General features: G+C 44.9%; 1 protein-coding gene and 1 long non-coding RNA gene across 4 annotated transcripts in view; both read left to right on the top strand.

The window, feature by feature from the left end:
- The window catches only part of CNOT10 (CCR4-NOT transcription complex subunit 10), a 51,717-nt gene extending 40,358 nt beyond the window's left edge, over positions 1-11,359 (top strand). For 2 of the 3 annotated variants that reach the window (XM_090284431.1, XM_090284432.1), the window contains exons 14-19: positions 3,799-3,912; positions 5,238-5,368; positions 5,924-5,959; positions 6,162-6,289; positions 9,898-9,973; positions 10,937-11,359. In XM_090284431.1, coding sequence (XP_090140557.1) covers positions 3,799-3,912; positions 5,238-5,368; positions 5,924-5,959; positions 6,162-6,289; positions 9,898-9,973; positions 10,937-11,088 — 637 coding nt within the window. In that variant the 3' untranslated portion in view covers positions 11,089-11,359. The remainder of the gene's footprint in view (positions 1-3,798; positions 3,913-5,237; positions 5,369-5,923; positions 5,960-6,161; positions 6,290-9,897; positions 9,974-10,936) is intronic. The other variant, XM_090284433.1, reaches the window with a different exon arrangement.
- Positions 1-15,957, top strand: part of LOC150005227 (uncharacterized) — a 392,161-nt gene that overhangs the window by 87,432 nt on the left and 288,772 nt on the right. The window lies entirely within an intron of this gene.

A 15,957-nucleotide genomic window follows, 5' to 3' on the forward strand; every position in this document is an offset into this window, starting at 1 on the left:
ATAAGTTAATTGGATTGGGTGATCTTAAGGTCCTGTCCACGTATAAAATGCTACGTCTGTGACTTTATGCATTTTAGTTGCTGCCTGGGTTGGACTAGGTTCTCTTGAGATGCTAGATTTGGTTAAAAAGAAAAAATGTTCAGCTTCTTTGTACTGGGCTATTTGTTTTGGATTTGGGTGTGTTTGTCAGTAAGATTCTTTTTGCACAGAACTGTTACTAGACAGGAAAGCACAGAAGACATGAAGTGAAAAATTTACCTTATTTAACTTATAAATTTTCTTAAGAGTTGAAAGTTGACGTGTTTAACATTTTCTAGATGGTTGTAGATAAGTGGAAACAGCTTGAAATATATGTATTTTTTAATTTTAAAATTCAGTACCATATTTGGTTTTTTGGAAGAAATTCTCTTACTGGATTTTTGCAGTCAAGTTTTCAAACACTGTTACAAGATCACTCTGTGGGTTTTTCCTTTGACAAGGGGGGCTTGCTGGATTTACCCCCATTCAAACCTCTCTTTAATAAGGGTTAGACTACTTCAGACACTTGTTTTAGATTCATTTAATTTACAGAACATATGGCTTGGCAAATTTTAATGCCCAGTCTTCTACAGCTTGTTGCTGTAATTTGGTGCTTTGAGGAATGTTTTTTTCCCTTTTCTATTCTCTTCATCCTTTTCTTTTCCACGGGTTGGCAGTCTGTGGACCTACAGTCAGCTCCACCACTGTGGGGAGGAGAGAGTGTGGGGTTGTGCTGGATCCTCCACAGGGGGCCAGGCTAGTGTGTCTCCCGCCTGGGGGTCTAGTTCTTCCAGTCTGCTGACCCGTCAGATCCACTGAGGGCTCCGTAAAGCAGATTGGACAGTGACTCGAGGAAGTGGGGCGGATGGCGGGGGTCAATATTTTAAGTAGCAACTCTCAAAAGTAAAGTGATTTCTCCAGAGGCTTAGTAGATAAAGCCGTGCGTGTTTGCAGTGTTCCCATCTGTGGGAACCGTGCAGAAGATGCAGGATCGTTTTCTAAGAGGAAAAGGAGGACGCGTGAGAGGGCGGAGATCGGTTAGCTGGGGTCATTGTAAGGCACGAGGGGACGCGGAACAGTCATGTTACTTTGAGTTTCATGCGGTGGAACTTGCTTAATCCTAATGTTTCTTGATCAGAAAGCCAGTCTTCAAGTTTTGCATTCGCATATTTAAGTATTTTTTTAATATATTCTATTATTCCAATCTTTTACCCTATTGTGATTTGATAGTATCTTATGGTAAAAGGGGCAAATTTTGAGGAAAACAGATTTTTACCTTGTACACATCTATAGTTTGGACTTCCTGAGAAACAGAATCCTTGCTGCAAATATATTTTTTAATAATTTATTTATTTTTTCTATTACAGTTGTCCCACTTTTCCCCCCATTGCTCCCCCCCACCCTGCCCAGCCCTTCTCCCACAGTCCATCCCTGCCCCATTACCCAGTTGTCCATGTCCATGGGTCATTTATACTAGTTCTTTGAGCTGCAAATATTACATGACTGATTTCTGGACCCAAAGTGGGCTTGACAATGGGCTGGAGCAGTAATAGCCCCCTACTGTCGGGAGAGGCCGGGGCAGACTTTTCCCAGCAAGCCTGTCTAGGACCCAGACACTCGGGGTGGCCCCCATCTGTGGGACCCAGGAAGGAGTCAGCTTGGTCAGCAAGGTGGCCTGCCCCCGGCAGGGCAGGCGTGGCGCTGGGTGCCTGAAGAAGGAAGTGTAAAACATTGAAAACTGTGTTCTTCGGTGAATGCCTATCAAACACCTACCGCAGGGGGTGAGAAATTGCTCTAGCCTTTGTGTAGGGGACAAAAGATGGGGGCTTCTCCTTTTAAGGAGCTTATGTTTCACCCCCATCTTTGGCAAAGTCACAAAGGAAAATGGATATTGAACTTGGTGGCTGTCATTCAGAGAGGTCCCGAGTTGATGGTCTTCTTAGGCCTCTGGAAAACCTGACCCAGGGCTTTAAAATTTAAGTCTTTCTTTTTCTTCATAAGCACTACATACCTGACTAATTTTAAAATAAAAACTAGAAGACAAAAGAGGAAATTAAATTAGCTTAATCTCACTACATCGGGAGCTAACCACTGACGTGCTTCTGAAAGTGGGAGATAGCTAGCAGTGCCTCCTTCCTCTGGGCCTGTGTGACCCCTAAGGGCCGCGCCCCCCCCCCACCAGGGGCCGCGGCCACAGGGTCGTCTAGCTGGTGAAGACGCTGTTGGAGATTCAGGGACATCGGCAGCAGGCTTGTTAGGAAAACCCCTTTGGATGACACTGCTTGCCTGTTCTTAAAGTAGTCTCTGAACAGGGTTCAGATTTTTAATTATGTGCTCAGTGAAAACATTTATACTTGTAATATTTGGATTAAATTGTTTTCTTCCTTTTTAAACTAACAGGAGGTACATGTATGTGCATACTTATATATGCATTAGAGAAATCATAATCTTATCTTCCTACTTTATTTTTAGGGCAATCTTGTGAATTGATAGAGAAGCAATGTGATAGGATGGGAAGACCAGTGAGTTGGGAGTCCACAGTACTGAATGTTAGCCTAATGCTAATCATATACTCTAAGCTAGAGGAGAGTGTATGCACTTCCTTTGAATCTGTTTCTCCATTGATAAAACAAGGAGCTGCAGGAGACAGTCTTTCAGCCCTACCACTGTAGTCTAAGACCATAAATGTCAGTGTCCTTTTGCCTTCCCTGGGACCAGTCTACTTTTCTGTGCTGTTAGAAGGTGGGGGGCTACTTTCCCGTTAGTGGATAATTTTGTAGGGTTCCAGCAACCAGGGGTGAGCCGGTGAGAGGAAACTGCAGAGCGCTCCCGAACTGGCCCAGCTGTGCCTTTCCCAGAAGGGCCATTTCTAGTCAGGATTTCAGGGTGTTAGAAGCCTCTATGGTGATGTGGTTGCATTCTTCCCTTAGCCTGAAATTACAACCTAAATGCACTTAATGATATACATATGTATTGTAATTTGTAAACATACCTCAAACCCCTGTATCTAAGTCAGGTCATTTGTGGCCAGCTATTCAGACTTCATTTCTATTTGACAAGGGTTTATTTTAAGATTGCTTTGTGGAACGGTTGTTTAACATTCAAGTGATCTATTAGTGTCAAGTCTTTAGCTAGACCTGTTTTAAATGAGCTGCATGTTAAGCAGAAAATCAAATTTAGGTTTCCACCCCAACTCAGCAAAATCAGTTGTAACTTAAATTTTTTATTTTCACATTATTTATTCAGTCTGGTCTTTTTCTTGAATATTTATTTAGGATAATATTGCCTGTGCGACTGAAATTCTTTTAGCTACTCTTGATATTGTTGCTTAGCAAGAACTATAGAGTTTTTTATAGGCTCAGAGAACAGCACTTGATAGTAGCTAAGTTAAATGGATTTTTAGTAAGTTAATTGTGTTTCTTAACAAAGTCACAAACATATAGGAAGAATAACATCTGTTTCTATAGAAGCTTTATAGGTTGTTAAAAGAAATGTCTGTGGAAATAAGTTCTCTCTACATTATTTTTTTTACAGGTTAAATATGTACTGTAACTATTTGGTTAATTTGTTGGGGACAAAGGTCAATTGGATGGAAGCTAAAGATGACTTAGGTAAATAGGTATACTGTACTTCAGACGTAATTTTATACATCATTCTAATTATTTACCATTGGTATTGTGGCTTTCTGTGTGCTCTCCTGGTGCCAGGTTCTTTCCTATTTAACCAATGGACCCCTTGTCAGTTTTCTCACATTTTCAGCCCTTCCCTTTTATGTTGCAGATGCTCCATCCTGGCCTGTAGTGCTTACGTGGCTCTGGCTTTGGGTGATAACCTTATGGCTTTGAATCACGCAGATAAACTTCTTCAGCAGCCCAAGCTGTCAGGATCTCTTAAGTAAGTGTGACTTGCCCTGTATGTCCCTGGTTTGTTTTGTTTGGAGGTTTTCGGCTAGCTTGTGGTACATGTTGCTTTTTACTCTCCCAGTGGAGTATGTACTATCTAGGGAAAGCAACTGATAATTTTGTGGTTGGTAGTGGAATTTTTTCACTTCTTGCACCTCAAGGATTCATGGAAATGGTACTTGCTGCCTCAAAGATTAGGCAGAGACTTTGGACTCTCAAGTGTCTTCCACTAGGTTTGATAAGAACATATCACCAGAGCCTGTTATCACATATTACCCTCAAAATAAGATGAGTCCTACAGAGACAGCCTCATAGATAATAGAGCAGGCTGAGAGGCTGAGAGTGCGGGGGAGGGGGCGGGCACTGGGGGGGGGCGGGATCAAGCAAAAAAGAAAACTCATGGACACGGGCAACAGTGTGGTGACTGCAGGAGGTGTAGGCCATGCGTGGAAGTGGAAGAGGGTGTGAGAGTGACAAATGGTAATGGAAAAAATACAATAAAAAATAAACTACTTAAAAAAATAAGCCCTGGCTTGAGTGGCTCAGTGGATTGAGTGCAGGCCTGTAAACCAAAGGGTCACAGGTTCAATTCCCAGTCAGGGCACGTGCCTGGGTTTGCAGGCCAGGTCCCCAGTTGGGGGCGCATGAGAGGCAACCACACATTGATGTTTCTCTCCCTCTCTTTCTCCTCCCTTCCCCTCTCTAAAAATAAATTTTAAAAAATCTTTAAAAAAAAGAAAAAGAAAAGGAAAGAAAAGAATCTTGACTGTATGTAGGAGAGTGGGACCAAACTCTGGAGAGCTTTAAATCTATTCAAGTTTAGTTTCTTTTGTTCTCATGTCGAAAAAGTCATTAAGATTTTGAGCAAGGGTTGTAATACGTCTAAAGCCTGTTTTATTTTTGAAAAGTCAATCAGGTGATCATAGGGAAATATCTCAAAATAAGAGACTGGAAGAAGCAGGCTGTTCTAAGTCAGGAGGATGTGCACCTGCTCTAGCATCAGGGGCAGAAAATCGATGGCTAGGGAAGCAGGAAACCTTTAGAACGGAAGTAATGCCAAGGCAACTGAAATATGGCCTCAGTCTGGTCTGGTCTCTGGTGCATTTTGACTTTTCCAGCAGCAGAGACTGGAGGACTCTGATGCTGAGGCTTCATTCGATGGGATAAAATTTAAGTGACCTTTAAATGATCCATTTATAAACTTAGCTTTCAATTCAAGGACTTGAAATATATGAAACCTATACCAAATCTTCTTATATATTGGGTGTTTTGTGATGACCTACTTTCAGTTTGAAATTTTTTTTTTCTTTTCTTTAGGTTTTTGGGTCATTTATATGCTGCAGAAGCCCTCATCTCTCTGGACAGAATATCTGATGCCATTACTCACTTGAACCCAGAGAATGTCACAGATGTCTCCTTAGGGATCTCTTCAAATGAGCAGGACCAAGGTTAATGAGGACACAGTTGATCAGAAGTGATCACCATTTCCACTTCCTGTTGTATCTCAGGATGTGTGGAAATTTAAGGGCACAGTTGTGAAGGGAAGGAAGTTTGAGGGCAGCTCTCTACTTTTGTGTCTGTACTGACTTTATAGTAATTGTTTGCTAAGTAAACCTAGGAGTTGGTTACCTTATGGTCTAAATTCTAACTTTTAAAAGGCTGACAGTGTTCTGTTTTGGTTCTCATTCTGTATTATTCTCTCCGAAGGGATTCCACAATCTTAGGAAGGTAAAATACTGCATTCAAAAGTCAGTTTTAAATCATGGCTAAGTTCTTTTGAGGGAGTGAGACTAGCATTCACTTTATTTAACGTTATTTCTCAGGCCTGGGGTGGTAGGTGGTGGTAACATTCTGATGTCTTTTAATAGAACACCCACTACAAAAAAAGTAAATACTGTTACAATCGCCTTGACATGAGATTTTCATTTCATAAAGAAAATTGGGTTCTTAGAACATATACTCTGTTGTCCTGCTTTCCCACATTTATTTTCATGTCTTTGTAGGATCGGACAAAGGAGAAAATGAAGCAATGGAGTCCTGTAAGTGAGAAGCTTTGTAAATACTTAAGTAGCCTGGCCTGCATCCCAAAGATTTAGACTCAAGCCTTCTGTGTCCTTCATTTGTCAGCTGGAGGAGCAGAGCTGTGCTTTATTCCCAGCAGCCCCTGGGGCAGTGGATTGGGTTGCTCCTATGCCCTTGGTCCGCCCAGCCTCTTGACCAGCGTCTGCTCTTTTTCCCCAGCTGGGAAGCGGGCCCCTCAGTGCTACCCCAGTTCCGTCAACTCTGCCAGGACTGTGATGCTCTTTAACCTTGGCAGCGCCTACTGCCTGAGGAGCGAATATGACAAAGCCCGAAAGTGTCTGCACCAGGTGAGCCTGGAGAGGGTGGTGCCAGGCCCTCTTAGGAAGCAAAGGGTGTGGAGTGTGGTTTTGTTATTTTGTTTGAGGTTCCTGGTAAGGTCGGTGAACACTGGAATACTATTTTCCAAGCTTAAAAACATTCTTGCAAGATAAACAACTGAAGAGTATTGAAAATGAACATAGGACTTGACCTAGGAAAAAAAGAAAATGAACCTAGGCATTTAATGGAGCAGTTTTTTTCTGGTGATTTTAATAATTTAAATTTCAAAAGATTAGAAACCATCTAAATAACGGATCACTTAAATAAATAATGGTGCATCCATATAGTTGAACACTATGTAGCTGTACACTCTGTGTACTAAAATGATAATATCCATGACATATCAAGTGAAAAGAGCGAGCTGTAAAACGGTTTCTGTATAATCCTACGTATGCATAAAAATCTGAAAGGACACACCAGAACCTGCTAACATGGGTTTCAGGAGTGGAAAAGAAGTACTTTGTGGCTAGAGCACTAAAGAGGGAGACTTTTCACTGGATACTCGTATACTTTCTAATTTTGAATTATGTGAATCTATTATCTATTCAAAAAGTTTAATTACGAATATAGTCATACCTTGATACTGGTCCACTTCAGAATTTGTCAAACGCTGTACTTGAACATTTTGACAAGAAAAAAAAAAAAAAAAGCTCTCAGCGCTTGCTCGGGACTCATCACACCTGCTAGAACTTGTATGAGTCATGACACTGCTTTGCAAGAGAAAATGCTTCATCGTTCAGTACTCGTTGGTTTCGGCACTTGTCACGAGTTCCGGAACGAATTAAGGATGAGTACCGAGGTACCACTGTATACCTTTCAGAAAGGGTTCAGAAAGCTGGTACCAAAGAAACTCCACTTACGCTAAAGAAAGCTACTGGCGGTGTATAACTAAAGTAGACCTCTGAATTCTACCACTGAAGTGTTGCGTCATCAGCAGGTCTCAAGGAAGTTTCTGATGGGAACTCTAGGTCCCCTGCCAATCCCTGGACCAGTCATGAGCCTGGACATTTACCTGTAGTAGGGCAGCAGGTCCCACCGCTGGCAGCCCCACAGGGATTTCACAGAATCGGAAAGTAGTCCTTCCTCCAAAGGATATCAATTCAGCAGGCATCTGTTGCACACTTACTTCTGTGCTCAGCCATGGGAATAAGGAAATAAGTGGGCATGACAGAACCCTGCCCTCATGGAGGTGACTTATTAAAAGAATTGTAAGGTCAAAGACTGTACAGACTTTAAGATTTTTAATATGGAAAGTTTGTGCCAAATGACATATTCAGCAGCACATGAGAGAGCCCACATCCCCATACGCTGAGAGTAACTGAAATGGAAATTAAACCTATTCTCAGGATATGGTGGCTTTGGGACATTTCCTTCCTACGAAGGCCACTTTGTTGTGTCCAGCAGTGATGGAGCTTAGCGTGCAGAAAATAACCATGAGTGATGTTTAGTCCGCTTGGTGGTTTCTGGTCAGCACTTCTCATCCAAACGCAGAACAGTTAAGTGATGGACTGTCCGGGGAAACATGCTTGATATTATCTAGGAATTGAGTCGAGCTGAATGGGTAAGAGTTCAGATGTTTCACTGTTCTCAGAGGCAAGGCAAGGGTATTTGACAGCCTCTGAAAGTGCCCGTGGACCCCAGCGACTGCAGCAAACCGGGCTTTTGATCTGAAGTGACAGCGTGTGCCGTCTAGCTTGGGTTCTGGTACAGCAGGTGGCCATGGCGGCTGCCACACTGGGGGACACAGATGGGGTCAGGCCCGGTTCGGGGTCTGAAAGAGGGGTTTGTTTTGGCCCCTTGGTTTGTAGGTTAATCCAATGGCTGGACCTTTGTTAACTGGGAGGCGCACCCTGCCTGGGAGGGCAGAACCATGATGTGAAGGGTTGGAAGGGCTTCCCAAGTAGACATTTCGGAGGCTGCCTGCCCACCTCTCACCATTCTGAACAGCCAGTAAGCAAAATACCACTGAGTCTCACAATAGAAAAAGCTAAAGACTGTGGTCAGTGCAAAGAACAAAAAAAAATGTCCTGTGTTAATTCCAGTTAAAGGGAAAATGGAGATTTTGATATTCACAAAATACTGTGAAGGTAATATGGCCTGCATAAAGCTGGGCCTGGAAGTATAAAATCTCGGTTTGTTCTTTCTTTTAAATAGACTTTATTTAATTTTAGAGAGAGGGGTAGGGAGGAGAAGGAGAAGGAGAGAAACATCAATATGTAGATGCCTCTTGCACACCCCCAGCTGGGAACCTGGCCCACAACCCAGGCATGTGCCCCGGCTGGGAATCAAACAGGTGACCCTTTGGTTCGCAGGCCAGCACTCAGCCCACTGAGTCATACCAGCCAGGGCTAAATCTTATTTTCTGAGCAGAGTTTTTACACCTCAGTGACGTAGTGAAAGGAATAAAAATCTCCCTCTTCATCTACAAGGAACTTAGGAGCCCTGTGCTCTGGATGAGACTCCCCACTAGTCTGAAATTTCTTCTAGTGCTGCCAGGAACCAGCCTCGGGTGAGTGTCTGGGCCCACCCACTCCTACATTCACTCCTCTGCCTGCGGTGCCATTTCTCCCCATTTCCTGCCTATCGGATACAGACCGCAAGGACTAAGCAGGCTTCCCTTGCCAGGAAGCTCTCCTTCGAAATAAACTTTTCTCTCCCTTATATTCACAGCGCATTTCCTTTCCTCTCCCCCTGGTGTTTAGGTAAATGTGTTTGGATGACTGTTAGTTATTATCTGGGTGTCTTACCTGCACACCTATCTCTGGTCAACGCGTGTCTGTAGAAGTACACTTTATGATTCGATTAAGGGGTAAGGCAAGGAAAAGCTGCAGCGCAAAGAGGTCTGGGCTGAAGAAACAAACCTGTAACCTCAGAACCATTGACTGGAGCAGTCCTGGCTTCCTTGTCTCAGGACTGGATCGGAGAGAAGCTGCTGGCTGGTGATGGTGGCTCTCGGGCCTAGGAAAGGACAGCGTGTTGCCTAAGCAAATAAATTATTTTATTTGAAGAAATCATACTGTTGTAGTTCCTAAGAATGGAGACATTGGATATGCTTAGTGGTACATATTTTTCTATATCACCAGCCTTTTAAGTTTGAATTCCTGTTACCATTAGGAACTTGCAGCTGACCTGTTACTTAGGAAAACGCAGGGGCATGCAGGTTTTACTTGTAAGTGCCACTGTGTCTGGTGGAAAGCCACTGTAGACTTGGCTGGATGAGTGGAGTGTGGCATCAGGAGGGTCTCAAAACCGAATATAGCCAAGAGATTGAAGAACCCCAGGCAGGTGAAAACCAGAGGGGGAAGAAAAGCTTTCTCCTGTGAAAAACTCATTATGGATTAGGCAAGGGAAATACTTAACTAAAAATGACATGTCTAGTGTCATTGGTGGGGATTCAAGACAAAGGCATCTGAGAGCCTTCAGAGCAGAACTGTAGTGGTCCCCAGGAGGTCATGCGGGGATGAGCTTGAGTACGTTTGCGAACTTGGCGTTGGTAGGCTGACTTTTTTTTTTTTGGCATTACTTGGAGTTTGTGTCTAAGCTGCTGGTTTCATGGGTATCTTTGTTTTGAGCACAGGCGGCTTCCATGATCCACCCTAAAGAGGTGCCCCCTGAAGCCATCTTACTGGCAGTCTACCTTGAACTGCAGAATGGTAAGGGGTTCTTCTTGTCAAAGAGCCCACGGTTTTTGGTGTCTGCTTTTTCTCTTTGAAACTGAAACTTTGCCTTCCTTGAAGATATTACCCATCCAGTTCTTCTAAACAAAAGTGTAGCTAGGGAATTTTTGGTCTTACAAATTCCTACTTCTTGCAAGTTTAAGCATATTTCCTTTTATCTGTGAAAATGCAAAATAGCATAACTTCTGACACTCAATTATAATTAATCCCTACTGATTAACCTTTCTTGTAGGAAGCAAACAACTCTTAACTGAGATCATGACTCGGACGGCCAGCTGCTCTGAGTTGTACACCTGAGTATTTTGAACACAGATAATAACTTTTACGTAAGCCAGTTTTTGCTGAGAATTATTTATGCAAACCTAAATCCAGGTTATACCTCTGGAGCACACACAACCTCCAGGATGTGGCTCCCTGGAAGAAAGGCTGTGGGTCCTACATAAGAGATAGCATGAAGTAGAAAAGAATGAGGAAGGGAGAAATTAGAAGAGACAGGAGTAGTAAGAGTTGAAATCCATACTTCTGTGGATCGTGGGAAGGGATCCTTAGAAGGCTCCACTCTATAGCCGAAGAAGGGGCGGTAAGTGCCTGGCACCGGCAGGCCTTGGCCTCCTGAAAGGAGCGATTAGGATTACAGCATGGTTCTAGATCCCTCTGTGCATTCTACCTTTGGACAGGTGTTCAACCTGGCCTAGATCTTAGAATCACTGTGGAGCTTTAAAAAAATCCCATTGCCCAGGTCACACCCGAGATCTCCTTAAGTGGGAAATTGTGGGGATGGGATGGAGGCAGTGATTGCTGGGAACAGCAAAGGTGCTGAACACTGCTCTCCTAGGACATCTTTCACCGCCCTTGCAGGATTCTGATGGCTTGCTCTGTATGTGGTGGTGGTGGTGGTGGTGGATGCTTTTTCTTTTTTTAATGGAAGTGTTTTTATAGGTAATACCCAGCTGGCTTTACAGATCATCAAAAGGAATCAGCTGCTCCCTACCGTGAAGACGCTCTCTGAAATGAGAAAGAAGCCAGTGTTTCAGCCTGTGCACCCGATCCAGCCCATCCAAATGCCGGCTTTCACTGTACAGAGGAAGTGAGATTTCGCTTTTGGAACACTGTTACCTGAGACCCAGGGGAGTACTTATGGGCCTTTTTAGTTGTAACACAGCAAAATGAATAAAAGACAGATGGTGACGGGTGCTAGTTTGAAGATCCAATTTGAAACTATTCTAACCCGATTTTTTTTTTTGCCAGACTTACTTAAAATTAAGGATTCACAAATTCATTTTCATCTGTTTTTCTTTAATCATTGGAGCCATTATGTAATGTGTCTGTATCATAGGCAATTAAATCATGGTCTTATCAGAACAGCCTTATATAACATATTTTTGTCTTTCTTGCAACTGTTAAGAGTATTTTGGTATCTGAGATTTAGTGTTACAGTTTGTAAAATTGAGAGAACAACATCAGCCGCAGAAGAGCAGCCAGCCCTTCCAGAAGCTGACCCGGAAGCAGAGGGGAGACGTTAATGTACTTAGTGCCTAGTTATGAATAAAAGAACCATAAAATGCGTAATAAAACCCATAGTGCTAGTAACATTGACCAGAAGAAGAGATTACTGATCTGATAGGAGTTAGTTTGCTTAAAAATCACAAATGAAGACAACGTTCAAGGCACTGGTCCAGCGTCACTCTCCTGTACCCTTGGGCAGAAGCATTGATTCTGGAGTCTGTTAGCAGCTTGTTCAAGGTTTATTGCTAACCCCTTTGCACATGCAAACAAAAATTTAAAAGCTTCTTTCCAAGAGACAGGTGTGTGTTGCAGGACTGACACAACCAGCATTTGTGCATAGGGTCAGTATACTAACTTTAGGTGGGGGCTGGGGCGTCATGCAGACTTGGTTTAGAAAAACTGGGTGACCTCCTAGTTAAAGTTATGTTTGGTAGATTCATCAGAGCTAGCCATCTAGTAGTATCTCTTGCTGTTTGCACCTCTTCCGTTGCCAAATTTGGGGACCAAGTGTAACAGTGGAACACACTAGCTAAATGTGATTACTGGGTTTCACAGCTAGAGAGGGGAGTGTTTGCATCACGCATGATTTAGCCAGAACTTGATCTGCATTACTCTGGCTGAAATCAGAGTTTACACGGCTATATCCCAGAACTGGTGTACTAGACATTGCCCGCAAATCACATGGACACAGGGGAGTTTCTTCCATCACTTAAACATGGAATGGATGTGCACAGGGCTTCTCCGACTCTTTTGTCACATTACACAGAAGAGATTACAGGTGGGTACGGAATACAGGCTCTAGCTTCCTTGGGCCCCTCAAAGTCTTCTCCGGGTGAGATGAGGCCCCTTAAGCTGGTCCAAGTCTGCAGCATCTGCTTTCCCAAGCCCCAGACAAGCCCCAGCTCTGTGGGATCCACTTTTCCTCTGCCGCAGGATGGTAGCAGAGTGGCTTAGCCTGAGCATTTTCTGGAGAGTGAGCCCACAAACAGATTTCTAGGACCCCACAAGGTCTTGGTATGTGAAGTAGGAAAAGACTTGTAATTATATTTGAGGAAAATACATCTTTGGAGAAATCTCAAGAAATCAGAACTTCCCCTGCTTGCTGGTGGTTTTATGGGAAAGCAGGAGTCACAACAAGGAGGAGGTTTAGGCCCCATGTTGCTGGTTAAGTAAGAATACATTTGGCTCCACGTAGCAATGGTTTAAAGGATGAATGTTTTTCTCTCACTTGAGAAGGGCATTCGTAGGCAGATGCCTGCTGGCCTGGGTTCTAGTTCTCAGCGATCCCATCAGGGACTCGGCTCATTTCCACATACTTAGCATTTGGGCTTTTGTCCCATGGTCACAAGATGTTCCAGCATTATACCCACATGGAAAGCAAGAAGAAGAATGCAATGGCAACCTATCTTGATCGGAGACTATCAGGACAACGCTTACCCAGAAAACCTCAGCAGACCTCAGCCTACATCACCATGGTCAGATCAAGTCACGTAGCCATCCTTGGCTGCAGGGAAGGCCAGGAAAGAAGTGGAGTCACTACCAGTGTCTGCTGAAGTTGCTGAAGCAGCCCAGTTAAATGTTTCCCCAGCCTGAGGAGGATATCTGATACTTTGTTGTCAAATTAAGATTCCAGCAGCCCAACTTTGCCTTCCACAGCCCATTGTTGGCAGATTCCAGCACATTCAACCTAAGGTCTTCACCTCTGTGACTGTTTGTACTGGTTCCATCAGCCAGAAAGGCTTCTTCCCACTTATTTTTCCTGCCCCCCCTTAAAAAAAAAAAAAAAAAAAAACAACAACTTTATTGATTTTAGAGAGAGGGGGAAGGGAAGGAGAAAAGGAACAAAATCAATCTGTTCCATTTATTTATGGATTCATTGGTTGATTCATGTATATGCCCTGACTGGGGATTGAACCCGCAATCTTGGTGTTATCAGGATGATACTCTAACCAACTGAGCTACCCGGCTAGGGCTCCTGCCCCAGTTCGTTAAGGCCACCTACTAACAGGTAATCCTAAATCTGAAGTTTTAAAATGCTGCCTCCTGGTGTTTTTCCTAGCTGTCCCCCATTTCTTCCCCCTGTCTCCTGATTCATAACTTGTCTCCTCTGGTATGTGGTTTTCTGTAGTTTAACAGGCGTGAGTGCTGTAGGCATTAACCCCAAAGGATGGCGTCGTAACTGATGGGAACCTGAGTTCCGAGAAGAGCCCTACTGAAGCTCTGCCACCCCATTCAGCTGCAAAATGGGGCAAAATTCACTGCAGGGATCTCTTCAGAGGCCCCGCGAGAATGTGATTGCAGGCATCTCCCAAACTGCGAGGCATGGCCCCTCAGGAGCGCTGGGGCAATGCTCCATTCTGCCCCCTGGCTCCTGCCCCATTAGAGCCCCACCCAACCCCCACCCCCGAGCTCTCCTCCAGCCACTTCCTTGGCTGGAACGGAGGCCCAGCAACCTTCAGTGGCCTTTCCTGATCCTCTTCCACCTGCCCGCACAGGGACACTGCTCAAATCCCACCACCTCTGTCATCACAACATGCCCTGACTGGTATTTCCAGCAGTCATGGTCCCTTATCTGACTAGTCAGCTAGGAGCTCTGCCCCTTACTCAACCCAAGTAACTTTGAGCAAATGCTGGGATCTCTTCAAGTTCTGTGACCAGTTTGCAGAATGAGGGTGCCTTTCCTCAAGGCCCAGTGTGAGGATTAAAATGAAGTTCACTTACCTCTCGTGTCGCCTGAAGGACCTGCTCAGTCCAGTCACCGTCTCCACTTCGTCTCGGTGTCACCCGCTCAGCCTCTCCCAGCCATTCCCCTTTTTGGAAGCCACCAAGAGAAAAGGGATGACGTCGCAGACGCTGACTCCAAATCATGGTTCTTTCACTGGGACAAGTATGATCTGGAACAGGTGGTTTTGCTTCTTTGTACCTCAGTTTCTTCATTTGTAAAATGAGGATGCTCACAGTCCTGCCTCACAGGGTTGGTTGAAGGATGTGGCCATTGCTGCTGTTGTAGGATGTGCCTGGAACCTCACAGGTTCAAAAAGGAACTCCGACATTTTCACTGTGTCCTATGAAGGATGTCAAAGCAGGGACCGTTTCCCGGACCCCTGACATTGTGGAGACAGCACTGCGGGTGCACGGCGGGAGGCAGGGCGCTGGAGACTCAGGGAAATTACTCTGGGTATGTGCAGTGTGTCTGCTTCAGTCAATACTGGCAGCCTGTGTTTCATCCCATTCTGACCTTGCTGAGACCCTTACCCTGTAATGACAAGAGGTCCTCAGTCTCCCTGCCTTGGGTCCTTTCTCCCACCCTTTCCTCACCACCCTGTGACTTCCTACAACTCTGACTCCTGCCCAGGGCTCAGAACCTCGAGGTCTTCTCATGGGAACTGCTCCATTCTCCTACTTAGCTTCTCTCAATCCCTCCCTTACACCCCGTTACCCAAACTGGATTCTCTACCGTCTCCCAAAATGAGTCACCATTTTGCACCTCCAGCACTGTGCTTCAGTCTCCTCCACTCCCTAGAACATTCTTCCAGTTTTGTTGTGTCCACACCCTCACCGTCTCAAGGAGATTCCCCTTTCGCCCCAGCTCTTCGCTCGCTTCCCGCATGCTTACCAAGGGCATGTTCTGGGCCGGTTCGCTCATGTGCTGAGGCCCCCAGTAACTTGGCAAGTCTGTGGGCACAGCCTCCATTTCGTTCTTTGTCAGTTGTGTTTTTCTCCTTCCTGGATGGCGAGTACTTTGTTATACAGCGTGCGGATTGTTCTATATGAACAATAAAATCTGCTGAACAGAATTTTGGGTGATGTTCTCTTCCTAGGCCTGTCAATGTCACAGGAACTACTTGCAAGGTTTGGGATGGCCTATTAACATAATCCCCAGGTTCACAGGCCCTCAGCATCCTTGACCCTCTGTGCGTTATCAAGGGTTAAATCGTGGCCCAACCCAGGTGGGTTACTGGTCACTCAGCAAGCCAGCCTGGAGTAACCAGATCCACACACACACCGCAAGCAGTTGACACATTCAGCTTCCTTTTCTCCCTGGAAAGAACAGGGCAGAAATACAGGTTCTGGGGTAGGAGTGGGGGTGCCTCGGGAGGAGGCTGCGAAGTTCATTAGCCCCCTCATTTGGGGCAAAGGGGATCCGTGTGGTGACAAACAATTGTCTGGGAGGATTTAGGAGGCTTTGGCCAAGTGTCCCTGTGGGCCCCAAGCCTCATCCTAATCCGGTCCACATTTCAGACTACTTAGGAACGCATTAAATGTCAAAGCCGGCGTTTAGGGAAATATCTACATTTCGTATGCATCGCCCGGGTCCAAAGAAAAGCTGAAACGAACGTTGGAGCACTTAGCCGGAGAAGCGCTCTGTGTGGTCCGGAGTGTGAATGGGGAGAGGGGGGCGGCGCCCTCGCGGCCTCTAGGCCCAGGAATGCGGGCTTTTCTCATGTAGAAAA

This window comes from Furipterus horrens, unplaced genomic scaffold, assembly GCF_987537825.1.
Source record: "Furipterus horrens unplaced genomic scaffold, mFurHor1.1.pri manual_scaffold_7, whole genome shotgun sequence".
NCBI classification, from domain to species: Eukaryota; Metazoa; Chordata; class Mammalia; order Chiroptera; family Furipteridae; genus Furipterus; species Furipterus horrens.